Here is a 13,488-nt window from a genome sequence, read left to right on the forward strand (position 1 = left end):
GTGGGGACCAAATGAAAAAGTCCTACACACACAAAGTTGTGGGGACCAACTAAAGCCATCTCAAGCGGTCCTACACACACTTCACTTCAATAAAACAGATAGAATCAAATTGAGGTAGGATAAAACATGAGTTGTGGGGACCAATTGAAAAAGTCCTACACACACAAAGTTGTGGGGACCAACTAAAGGCATCTCAAGCGGTCCTACACACACTTCACTTCAATAAAACAGTTAGAATCAAAGTGAGGTAGGATAAAACATCAGTTGTGGGGACCAATTGATAGAATTCAAAAAGCCCTGGCCTACTCTCAGCTTCAATAGGATATATCAGTTGTTGGAATCAAGTGAAAGAAAAGACTACATATATTGTAAGACAAAGGGGAAGAAATTGTATGCTATAAACTGTACCCAAAGGTTACGTTACTTAGGCTGGCTACGTAGTGCTAACAGACTAATCATGATTATGTTACCTGAGTGGCACATGTTGGGAGGTCACTGCTAGAAGGCACATTTTCCAGGCTGCAAGTGGCATCCTCACCCTTGATAAGAAGAGAAATACATGTGCACAAAGTGTTAACATGTACCCTATGAATAGACCGTCAGTCATAACAACCTTCTAAACACCTTCACCTTGCACTTAGATTTGTATCTTTTTTTAAAACAGTGCATGTATGCTATAAACTGTACCCATTGCTAATGTTACTTAGGCTAGCAAAGTAGTGCTAACAGACATACAAGCAGCCTCTCTCATGAGATGACAAGAATGGTTACTTTCTGCCTGGCATTTTCTCTCTCCTAGTATGATGCAGTAAAAGTTGCATGTAATTCAAATTAGTGGCTAACTAGCTAGTTAGCAATAGTTTACATACAGCTCCAGGAGTTATGTTACAGTGAGCAGAACGATAGCTGGACAAACTAGTTTCACATGAGGTGTAAGCACCAGCGCTATTACTGTGGCCCTAGCCTACCTAATGACCGTCAAATTCTGCTTCACAATACTATTTCCACAACAGGCAAAGACTGATTATGTTACCTGACTGGCAGATGTTGGGAGGTCACTGGTAGAAGACACATTTTCCAGGCTGCAAGTGGCATCCTCACCCTTGATAAGAAGAGAAAGACATGGGCACAAAGTGTTAACGTGTACCTTATAAATAGACCGTCAGTCATAACAACCTTCTAAACACCTTGCACTTAGATTGCCATCTTTCATTATTTTATTTAACATGAGTTATAGGGACCGGGTGCAAGAAACCATGAAGGCCCTACACACAAACCTGACTTCAATATGATAATTAGAAGCAAGTTAAGAAAGGATAAAGCATTAGTTGTGGGGACTAAGTGAAAGAAATCTTAAAAAACCTACAAACCCTACGCACAAACATACTCAACTTCAATAATGACAATGCATAGCAAGCTGAGGTAGAATAAATGATCAGTTGTGAAGACCATACAAAGGAATTTAAAGGTGTGGTTCAGGATTTTGGACATAGGACCTTCATTTCCAAGTTAGCAAGTGTGATATTTATCAGTGGAGACCGTTTTAAACATATTTCATCCAGTCCTTCTAGTTGCAGAGTTCGCAGGTGCTAGGCTAGCGCAAGTCATCCGTATGTGTTAGCCTGCCACTAAAAACAGTCTTACCCACTCCACAGTACACCCGAGGCAAATAAATTATAACGCCAGACTTTCGATGTAAATGTCTGTGTTGATAGTTTTATTTCTAACATTATTCTATCCTTGCATTTTAAATGATCGCATTACATTTTGAGGGACTAGTTTCTAAGCAGCGGCAGAATTTTACTTGCTCTGGTTAGTAGTACTGCGCCGAAAAGTAAACAGAGAAGCGCACTCCAATCGGGACACCTAGTAGTAGCCTAGGTAATATCAGTCCGCCGCTGCCGCTGCCGTTGCTTATATGCCTACTACCAACTTCAGGGAACAAAGTATAACTATTGCAATGCAATGCAAGGGTAATTTTATTTCTAACAGTATTCTATCAACACAGACATTTACATCGATAGTCTGGTGTTATAATTGATATGCCTCGGGTGCACTGTGGAGTGGGTAAGACTGTTTTTACTGGCAGGCTAACACATACTGTTGACTTGCAACTCTGCAACTAGAAGGACTGGATAAAACGTGCTGAAAACAGTCTCCACTGATAAATATCACACTTGCTAACTTGAAAATGAGGTTCTATGTCTAGAATCCTGACCGACCCCTTTGAAAAGGCACGGAATACACTCAGCTACTGCCAAACACTTAAAATTGAGGGACTGTAAAAACATCACTTGTGGGGACCAATTGAAAAAGTCCTACACACACAAAGTTGTGGGGACCAACTAAAGGCATCTCAAGCGGTCCTACACACACTTCACTTCAATAAAACAGATAGAATCAAATTCAGGTAGGATAAAACATGAGTTGTGGGGACCAATTGAAAAAGTCCTACACACACAAAGTTGTGGGGACCAACTAAAGGCATCTCAAGCGGTCCTACACACACTTCACTTCAATAAAACAGTTAAAATCAAAGTGAGGTAAGATAAAACATCAGTTGTGGGGACCAAATGAAACAGTCCTACACACACAAAGTTGTGGGGACCAACTAAAGCCATCTCAAGCGGTCCTACACACACTTCACTTCAATAAAACAGATAGAATCAAATTGAGGTAGGATAAAACATGAGTTGTGGGGACCAATTGAAAAAGTCCTACACACACAAAGTTGTGGGGACCAACTAAAGGCATCTCAAGCGGTCCTACACACACTTCACTTCAATAAAACAGTTAGAATCAAAGTGAGGTAGGATAAAACATCAGTTGTGGGGACCAATTGATAGAATTCAAAAAGCCCTGGCCTACTCTCAGCTTCAATAGGATATATCAGTTGTTGGAATCAAGTGAAAGCAAAGACTACATATATTGTAAGACAAAGGGGAAGAAATTGTATGCTATAAACTGTACCCAAAGGTTACGTTACTTAGGCTGGCTACGTAGTGCTAACAGACACATCATGATTATGTTACCTGAGTGGCACATGTTGGGAGGTCACTGCTAGAAGGCACATTTTCCAGGCTGCAAGTGGCATCCTCACCCTTGATAAGAAGAGAAATACATGTGCACAAAGTGTTAACATGTACCCTATGAATAGACCGTCAGTCATAACAACCTTCTAAACACCTTCACCTTGCACTTAGATTTGTATCTTTTTTTAAAACAGTGCATGTATGCTATAAACTGTACCCATTGCTAATGTTACTTAGGCTAGCAAAGTAGTGCTAACAGACATACAAGCAGCCTCTCTCATGAGATGACAAGAATGGTTACTTTCTGCCTGGCATTTTCTCTCTCCTAGTATGATGTAATTCAAATTAGTGGCTAACTAGCTAGTTAGCAATAGTTTACATACAGCTCCAGGAGTTATGTTAAAGTGAGCAGAACGATAGCTGGACAAACTAGTTTCACATGAGGTGTAAGCACCAGCGCTATTACTGTGGCCCTAGCCTACCTAATGACCGTCAAATTCTGCTTCACAATACTATTTCCACAACAGGCAAAGACTGATTATGTTACCTGAGTGGCAGATGTTGGGAGGTCACTGGTAGAAGGCACATTTTCCAAGCTGCAAGTGGCAGCCTCACCCTTGATAAGAAGAGAAAGACATGGGCACAAAGTGTTAACGTGTACCTTATAAATAGACCGTCAGTCATAACAACCTTCTAAACACTTTCACCTTGCACTTAGATTGCCATCTTTCATTATTTTATTTAACATGAGTTATAGGGACCGGGTGCAAGAAACCATGAAGGCCCTACACACAAACCTGACTTCAATATGATAATTAGAAGCAAGTTAAGAAAGGATAAAGCATTAGTTGTGGGGACTAAGTGAAAGAAATCTTAAAAAACCTACAAACCCTACACACAAACATACTCAACTTCAATAATGACAATGCATAGCAAGCTGAGGTAGAATAGTTCTAGTTGCAGAGTTCGCAGGTGCTAGGCTAGCGCAAGTGATCAGTATGTGTTAGCCTGCCACTAAAAACAGTCTTACCCACTCCACAGTACACCCGAGGCAAATAAATTATAACACCAGACTATCGATGTAAATGTCTGTGTTCAATAAGCTTAACTATAGCCTTAACTCAAAACAGTTGTTAGGCATATATCATTCTGATCTGTAGAAATGTCACATGCAGCCATGCCTACATTCTGCTTACTGCACATTAATTTTAGGCTAATATATTATGATATTCAGTATTCAGGAATGATATTTTACCCTATCATTCTATTGTTAAAGCAGTCATACCTGCAGGCATTTAATTGGGCTACAGGTTTTCTACAGGAATGGCATGTTGCATAAACTTGCGACGTGTGCCGAATACAGAGTTGTTATTGAAAACTTTGGCGTCAGCAAAACAACTGTGCACCGATGTGTGAATTCAATTTGTTTTATTCTACAGGAACAAGCAAGAGAGCACATTAAGTTGCCTAATGTTGGGGAAGCGCCAGAGATGGCTGAGATTCTCTGAAGGTTACATAACGCAATGCGAATAAACTGTTTCCATCAACTTTATTCGCATTATACCTTATGAGCATCGAGAGTGGATCCACCCCCCCTCTAGCAAATCAAATATTGATGCGCATTCAAAATTTTGATGTGCATTTCACGTTGTTTCCATTCGAATAGATAAAATGTGCATTAGCAAGTTGGATGGAAGCACGCTAACTAAGAAAGGGATCGATCACTCACAGGTTGGGACAGTGATTAATAAAACCATGCAAGCAAAGTACAGGTGTTTGTAAACTGAAAAGCAGTACACAGAAATCGAAGAAAGCTATTATTCTAATTTAAATCTAATAAAGTTATTATTTTAAACAGAAATTGCTAACGCTGCTAGATCTCACCTCATTTCTCCATGGCCAACAAACAGAGATGTGGTTTACCATCAACCTCAATTAACTTCATGCGGCAATTAGGAGTCTTATGGTCATCATTCACCAATCTCCCAAGACTGTTGTCTTCCAATGCTGCGTCAATGCTGGAAAATGCATTAAAATCAACAAGAGCAATTTTTTGAAGGAACACTCCAATTTTTTGAGAAATAGGCTCATTTTCTAACGCCCTAAGAGTTTTACAGTTTTTTTTAATCCAGTTAGTACATTTAGTAAGACCTCTGGAACTGGCAGTAGCACTTTACCTATTAGCCTAAAACTTACCACCACCATTTGCCTTTCCATTTAAAGTCAAACAAAAAGACACAGCAAGCTTTATGGTAGATTTTCCTCCTATGCTGAGCTTCTACTGCATCAATGATTACTCCTCTGTATTCAACCACGAAATCACCCTGCTGGAATGGTGCTAAGGTAAAGACACCACGGCCTGAAAAACAGAATGTGGGTCAGAAATGTACAAAAAACTTCATCAGCATACATGAGCATATAAACTTAGGCCTTAAATCAGGAACCAGTTAGGGCTGGGCGATATGGCTAAAAATAATATTGCAATATTTTTAGTCTATTTGACAATATAGAATATATATCTCAATATTTTGACATTTTCTCAAAAGTGCTTCATGAATTCTCACTTTCACCCTATGTTTTAAATCATGCCAGTATGATAAAGTAGGCTATGATAAATCATACCAGTCCAATCCCTGTAAATTATACCCGCATGAAAAAAATCTTGGTTATTCACAAGTGGTTTCTATTTTAAATTTGCATGTAAAAGCAGAGGTGAAAGTAGTTTTGAATTATTGCCAGTAGCCTACTAGTAAAGTTTCTCATAGGGAAAAGTGTGCATACAAAAAAATTCAACACATCTAAATAGGGTACATCAGTTGATTTATTTTAGCCTATTTGCAGAGCATTCATCATGGCCTGTTATTTGGCTTGATCATTCTATATCTGCCTCAATGCTAAGATCTCGTAAATGTAATGTAAAATTCAATCTGGAGGGGAAGCATAGACAAACATTTACCACGAGAAATGCATGTGTGGAGAGTGAGAAGTGCGCATTTGCGCTGTCATTTTCAAACAGTCAGATGTGTACATAGACAGTATCCCTTCTGCCTAAGGCACAGATATCGTTGTAACTTTAATTTGAAGATCCCTTGCTATTTGTGTTGCTTCCATCTATTAACCTAGCTCATTGTTGAACAACACTAGCCTATGCTACCGCTGCTTTTGAACTGAAAGTTAACTTTTTCACATCTACACCTAGATGTCATACACTTTGTACATTTCACATCTACACCTAGATGTCATACACTGTCCGAACTGTTCAGGATTGGTTGGTGAGTGTGTGATGTGCGTTGTTCACGTTGTTACTGAGAGGGAACCCTCAAGATCAGAAACTAGAGGGGTCTAGATACTCTGTATAACTCATTATACTGAAAACAATACCAAGGCATATAGTTTCTGATCTTGATATAAGATTAATAACACTTGGTTAGATTGTATTAGATAAGCAGCAGTTTTGCAGTATATTAATACTGTTATCGATGGCCTAAGCTAAAGTCCACAATCTCTTGAAACATAATCTTTGAATCAAGCCATCTTCACTCCATGTTTAAAGGTAACACTTCAAAGCACACGATTATACGCATTATTTTCTAATCTTGAGCATGAACAAGCAAGAAATCGTGTCCTGACTGCAAATCTTACTCAAATTTCCACTAAATAAACGTAGCCACGAGCATAGCCTACTGTAGCTGCTACACAGGCATGACTGGTGTGATGTCTACAAGTGATTATATACATCACGTCGCCAGCATTTACACATCTATGAAACAAACCTGCCGACGACCAAAGTGTTCGACAAAAAGTTTACAGCGTCTTCTTGAGAGCTCGTCTGTGCTACATACAGTGGCCACTTCATTCACGCCTTCCGTTATTCATGCAGCTCCTTGAAATGTATTGCAACATTGACGTACAACGTATGCCTTCAACGCATGTGAACGAGACAACGACTTTGTTAAAGCCGAATTTATCCACGGTTCAGTTTGAATTACTTGCTGTTAACACGTAAATTACTGTGACTTTTGCTCAGTATCCAAAAACAGCGCACAAGACTGAAACATTAAGCATATTTCTTACCAATAGCGGGGACATGTTTTTGCAGCATGTAGGCGAACTCTCAACAGGTGTAGCCTACATTAACAAGCAAGAAAGCGTCCTGACTGCAAATCTTAGTCAAACCAGTAAATAAACATGTAGTCACGCGCATACACAGGCATGCATGATTACCTCTGGCTTGATGTGAATGTAATACCCGACATCACGTCGCCTTTACACATCAAACAAACATGCGAACGACCAAAGTGTTCGACAAAAGTTCACAGCGTCTTGTGAGCTTGTCTGTGCTATGCCTTCACCGCATGTGAAGGAGACCATTTGTTAACGCCGAATTTATCCACGGTTGAGTCTTACTGTTCACACGCAAATGACTGTGACCTTTGCTCAGTGTAAACAAACAGCACACAGGCTGACACATAAATTAAGCATATTCTTACCACTATCGAGCGGGGACATATGTTAAATGTTTGCAGCATGTCGGCGAACTCTCAACACTTGTACATGATAACACTCTCACTTTATACTGCAACCTACACAACTCAAAACCAGCGCAGAATTACTTGAACAAACAAATTGCTGTAGTCTGTGAACTTGAATATGACACTGCCTGCCTGAAGCTAGTTTTTAAAATAGCGCCTTGTGGAGGAATAAGTAGATCTCAAGACACAACTGAACATCTTTTACAGAGTTCTGAGCTGTTAGCAAACATTTCTGTTTTCCTGCTGTTTCCGGTTTAAAATATTACATACCTTTTTTAGGGCTAATGAACTTAGCTTCCAGCATTTCAGTGTCTCTGCAATTACGTGCATGGTCACATGCTTCGCGCATGGGATTTTGTCTTCGATGTAGCATGTTAATCTGTAAATGAAGACATTTATATTAAACGATTTGTATCGTGTCAGTTTACCACATTTGGACAGCAGAAGTTATTCCTTCAAGGGAAATGAACTGTTGCTAACTCAATGTGCACCAAATTCGTAATTGCTAGCACATTATGCTGGCTCACTTTTACAATTTACTTAGCCATCTTTGCATATGAGCTGCCTAGCATAATGTGCTAGCAACTACAAACGTGGTGTTAGTTTAACCAATATAACACCAGGTTTTGTGAAAGTATGTCTTAGGAGTAAGGCATAAAAACAAACACAATATTTACGTAGTCAAATTTAACAACCACAACTAGCGTTTACCAACTGCTTTGAAACTGCCTACAGATAAAAAAAGACCTGACATCTACTGAAGCTAGCCCACCATGCATTATGTAGCCTTTTGACTTCCCTCGCCCTCATTTGTTTTTTCTTTGTTCAAACATTTCGACTTAATGTGTATAAACTGATACAATATGCTGTAGTAATAGGTATTTACCTTTTGTTGCTGCTGGCATGGTTGTCCTTCCTCTGAAGTTTGAGAAAATGACGATTAGTCAAATGAAGTCTGATAACATTACATTTTCTGAATGCAAAGTTATACTTAACTTACCTTTTTTGTAATGTCAAAACTAGGTATGAGAAGTGTGATATCTACATGCACATAGAATACTATCAAGAACTTTATTCCAGCATTCATAACTCATTTTACCCATATTATACAAGTGCATAATTAAAGAATTCACCATGCTACTCTCAATGATAGGGCAACCATCTTAACATGCAATTTAGCTATAAGCTAGGCTACTTGCTGCTACATGTGCTCCCCTTGACCCTGAACATTAACACTTACAGCAGTTAGGCATGCATTGTTATTTGACAATCTACAATTAACATTTACTCTCGCAATTTAATTAAACTTACTTTTTATCTGTGAAGTTGGATGATGTTCCATAAAATAGTAAAGATCTGTAGAAAAAATATCGCTGTTCCCAAAATGGTGGATGCTTCTTCTTCTGCTTTTGGTTTTCTGGCGGTCTTTCGATGATGCGATCTACTCATTTGCATATTCTGATTTCTCGGATCTGATTGGTAGATGTCCATATGTGTGTGTGTGTGAGAGAGATATGCAGTTACAGTGTCTGGTCATGGGTTGGCGGTACTGAGCACCCCAAAACACACACAAAACACACATTTTCAAAATTTCATGACATATAGGCCAACCTAAAATTTTGTATCTAGGCAGTTGGCAATGTTGTTCTAGGCTCATCTAAAGGAAAAACATAATGGGGACCAAGTGTAAGTCCCCACCATTCCAGCGGTCCCCACCCCGTGACTACTTTGTCAGGTCGAAGTCCCCATTTTGTGATAAAGACAAGCACACGCACACACACACACACACACACACACACACACACACACACACACACACACACACACACACACACACACACACACACACACACACACACACACACCTGTGTGAGGATATGATGTTCCTGGAGCTAGAGAGGTAGAGGAGGCGGCAGGTCATGAGCGTGATTCAGGGACGATGGGATGTCATGAGAATTGATACTTCGGTACCAGCTCGATGCAAAAATTCTGAAAACATGACGGAGATTGTTTTTTTTGGAGAAATCGCTCACTCACACACGCACACACACATGCAACCCTTCACTTTCTTTTATGTGCATTTTTTCTTTTATCTTCTTTTATCCGGCTGACTATGAACACAAAATGGTGCGCCAGATAGTGCGTGTGCCTAGCTCTACAGTTCCTTAAAATAAGTGTAATGTTGGCTGGAAAAAACGACTCCTAAAAAGATGTCTGTGCAGATAATCGAATTTGTTTGGCAACTTTGTATCACCTTATCTGATCACCCAGTCATTGCTTTTGCATGTCCCATCATGCCAACCTGGTTATCAGACAGGCTGCTATTGAAGTTGAGCAGTGATTAACACACTGGGTAAATGCTTGCGTTCTGCGGCACTAGTCAAATATCGGGGGAGATGCGCATCAATCTCCGACATTGAGGTAAGGTAAGGTATTAGCCTGGCGGGCCATCCTATATCATTGAAATGTATAGTCTGGAATCGAATCATTCACCTGCTTAATCCAAGGGGCGGGCAGAGAATTGTCTTTCTAACTGCCTAGGCATGCAATAGGCCAGCGCTACGACCATATCCGTATCCGGTCGGCAAAACGGCAAATACATCCTTCTTCGAAAGGAATGACTTAAGTGCATTGTGTTGCTCTACTTTCAAAGAAAAGCACAAGTCCAGCTCCTCCAAAGTTGATGCCAACGCCGATTCAAACAACCGCTCTTCGTTCGCCATAGCCACCTTCCTTGTTGTTTACCGTCGCAGGATATCGTTATCCTGTTAAGCCCGCCTTAAGACTCTCTAACGAAATAGAGTGCTGTGATTGGAGAACATCCACGGTGTTAAGCCAATAGAAATTCCTATGGTTCGATACTAGACGTACAGGCTGAGCAAATTCATTTGCCGCCGCTAGGGTGTGTCTAGATTTCTAGGCTAGTAAGGTATATTTCCTCGTGGGAAATTAATCTTGGGCTCTTGCCACTCCTTCACATAACTTACAGTATTTACACACAACATAAATTATACATTCTTATTCCACTGCTTGGTTGAATTTCCCATTGTCCTACGTAATTTAGAACGACCATTAGCCGTATGTTATTTGCACACCTATGAAGTAGATCCATTACTTGGCCGTATAACACTTGTATATTAATTCGCCAAACTTGTTGTGAAGTTTAAATGAACTGTTGCACCCGAGCTGTAAAATGCAGACGTTCAGAACATGGCAACATTGTAGCATATGACAGAGGTGGCTTTTAGATAGATGTATGCAATACTGCAAGTGTCTGCAAGGGCCCACTGATTCTGAGAGAGCGTGTGCGCGCGTGCGTGCATGTGTGCGTGTGTGTTTAATTGCTAATTGTCCGCCGAGTGTTAGTGTGCCTTTACAGTTGCCAGGGAAATGTGAATAATTGAAATCTGCTCCATCACACGCATGGCAACCTTGCCAACATGTCAACACACTCAAGGGAGCACGGACCAACAGGATGTGCGTGTGTACATTTGTGTGTGAACATTTGCATGTTTGTGCGTTTGTGTGTGTGTGTGTGTGTGTGTGTGTGGGGGGGGTGTATGCATGTATGTGTGTGTGTGTACGTATATGTTTGTGCATATTCATGTGTGCGTGTGTCTTTGTGTGTGGTTGTGAGTGTGTGTGTGTGTGTGTGTATATGCGTGTGTTGGTGGAAAAGCTAAATGAATAAATTATGTAAGCAATCCTAATTAGCTTCATGCGGTCTTAGTATTTGTTAATCTCCGAGTCAAAAAGAGACAGAAAAGAGGGTGAGGAGTTGAGCTCTTGATTTAGGTCAAAGAGTGATCACTGTGTGTGCGTGTGTGTGTGTGTGTGTGTGTGCGTGTGTGTGTGTGTGCGTGTGTGCGTGTGTGTGTGTGTGCGTGTGTGTGTGTGTGTGTGTGTGTTCGTGAGTATTGCGATGGTGATGAGGATGGATTTACTTACTAAGTCAGCAACAGCAGTATTTTAAAAATCCAATCCTCTCCCTGGCAAACAGGATTTCACTTTTCCATAAATAAATAAATAAATAAACAAATCGAAAAAACAAACAAACAACCAAACATATATAACTGCAGCAAATGTCCTGAGGTGATGGTCTAATTCACCCACAGATGAGGAGCTGAAATTGAATCGTTGGTGAGTTAATAAGGCTCTCCATGAAGGCGTGACGCTTTTTCAGGCGCTTGGCTGCTCAAAAACAAACCTCATTGCCATCACGCACATTACGGAGTTCATTCACGCATTGTAACAGGAAATCAGCTGGTTCTCAAAGCCGTTCAATAACACCTTAAACGCACAATTAAGCCCCTTTTACCCTGCTCTCGCTGCCGTCGATACCGGCATGAAGATGACGTGATGTCTCCCTCCCGTATGTGAGACAGGGAGCCACTGAGTCTTACTGGAACCACACATACTATACGCAGCCCTGCCTGAGAGCTTAAATGGAGCCCCAGTGGAAGCAATTTGGCGCCTAGGAGTCAAGATGGAGCCTACTGGAGCCAAGATGGCGCCCACTGGAGCCAAGATGGGGCCTATGGGACACTACAGTATGGCTGTCTGGAGCCCTGTGGGCTTCCCAAATGCATTGTGGGAGGCTAATGTGTGTGCGCTAATGAGTGTGAGCGGTTCAGTCTTTGTGGTGTCCAAGAAGTGTTTTGGGGAAAATGGGAATCACCACACTCCCAGAAGTCAATGTTTCTGCAATCACTTTGGAGTAGCAGTTAATCAATATGAATGATGCCATACGAGTGGGTTAGAGCTTTATACAGCGTCTGGTGGAGAAAGAAGAATTCTAATGGGGTGCCAATCTCTCATGGCAACAAAAGTCGAATCACAACATGTGAAACATCACTCCGTGATCCAGCATCTACTTTAAAAGCATGACGCCTCTTACATCGATTAAAAAAGGAACTCTAAGATAGCAGTACAGATCTCCAGCATTTGTCACATCCTTTTAACTTCTCAATGTGCCGAGATCTAACAGAGACACATTATCAGTAGCAGCAGTCCCCACTAGCTTTGTCGAGCTACAACCACAATAAATAAATGAAAAATCTGTGTGCGCTCAGAAATCATTGTCACCCTATAAACCTCTGACTGTTGGAGCTCTGTGACGCCTTTGAGGGAAGCATCTATGATTTATTCCAGATGGCAGAAAACTGAGAGAGACTGGCACTTGACAACTACTCCAGGGCTCCTACACCATACCAGCCATATCACAGGGGAGAGCAATGTGTTTCTACATAAATATGAAATAAACATCACATACTGCATGCTGTAGGTTATGTACATACCGCCCCACACTCCTTATCCTTTGAGGACTGATAAGCAAGTCCTTTGACTTCTAAAGAGGCTGTGAGGGTATGGGCTTATCTCCTGGGTCCCTGTCAGGATTGTATTCTAACACAGCATGAGTGTGTGCGCGTGTTTAAGTGTGCGCGTGTATGTGTAGTCTTACCCCCACGGGGCTCTTGTTGGGATTTTACTCAAGGTTGAGTAAGTGAGTGTGAGTGTGTAAGTCTGTGTGTGTGTGTGTGTGTGTGTGTGTGTGTGTGTGTGTGTGTGTGTGTGTGTGTGTGTGTGTGTGTGTGTGTGTGTGTGTGTGTGTGTGTGTGTGTGTGTGTGTCTGCAGGTGCGCAAGTGTGTGCTTACCTCCTGGGTCCTTGTCGGGATTGTACTCTAACGCATTGCTGCATATGAGGTCAACGTCGGACAGGAAGTCCTTGGCAACGAGAAACTTGTGTGTGTCAATCTTGGTCATGATGGTGGACAGATCCATGGGCTGCCGTATGACCTCCAGATAGTCTGCCACCTGAGAGGAGAGAGTCGACATTGGTGAGTGTGTGTGTGTTCGTGTGTGACTGTGAATGTGTTTGTGTGCAAATGTGTTAGTGTGGAAATGTGTGTGCGTGTGTTTGTGT

At 41.1% G+C, this 13,488-nt stretch overlaps 1 protein-coding gene and 1 long non-coding RNA gene across 4 annotated transcripts in view; both read right to left on the reverse strand.

Moving 5' to 3' along the window:
* The window catches only part of atad2b (ATPase family AAA domain containing 2B), a 136,675-nt gene that overhangs the window by 82,917 nt on the left and 40,270 nt on the right, over window positions 1-13,488 (reverse strand). For all 3 annotated transcript variants that reach the window (XM_076271652.1, XM_076271651.1, XM_076271650.1), the window contains exon 22: window positions 13,220-13,379. In XM_076271652.1, the coding sequence (XP_076127767.1) occupies window positions 13,220-13,379 (160 nt within the window). The remainder of the gene's footprint in view (window positions 1-13,219; window positions 13,380-13,488) is intronic.
* Window positions 3,585-7,925, reverse strand: LOC143109533 (uncharacterized). Its single transcript, XR_012983890.1, has 4 exons — window positions 7,835-7,925; window positions 5,229-5,391; window positions 4,917-5,050; window positions 3,585-3,648 (listed from the first exon to the last, which is right to left on the reverse strand). It is a non-coding gene; the product is annotated as an uncharacterized LOC143109533 (long non-coding RNA).

This window comes from Alosa pseudoharengus, unplaced genomic scaffold (genome assembly GCF_046254945.1).
Source record: "Alosa pseudoharengus isolate Yale_2024_CS ecotype anadromous, Long Island Sound unplaced genomic scaffold, YU_APseudo_1.1 YU_APseudo_1.1_scf_7, whole genome shotgun sequence".
NCBI classification, from domain to species: domain Eukaryota; kingdom Metazoa; phylum Chordata; class Actinopteri; order Clupeiformes; family Clupeidae; genus Alosa; species Alosa pseudoharengus.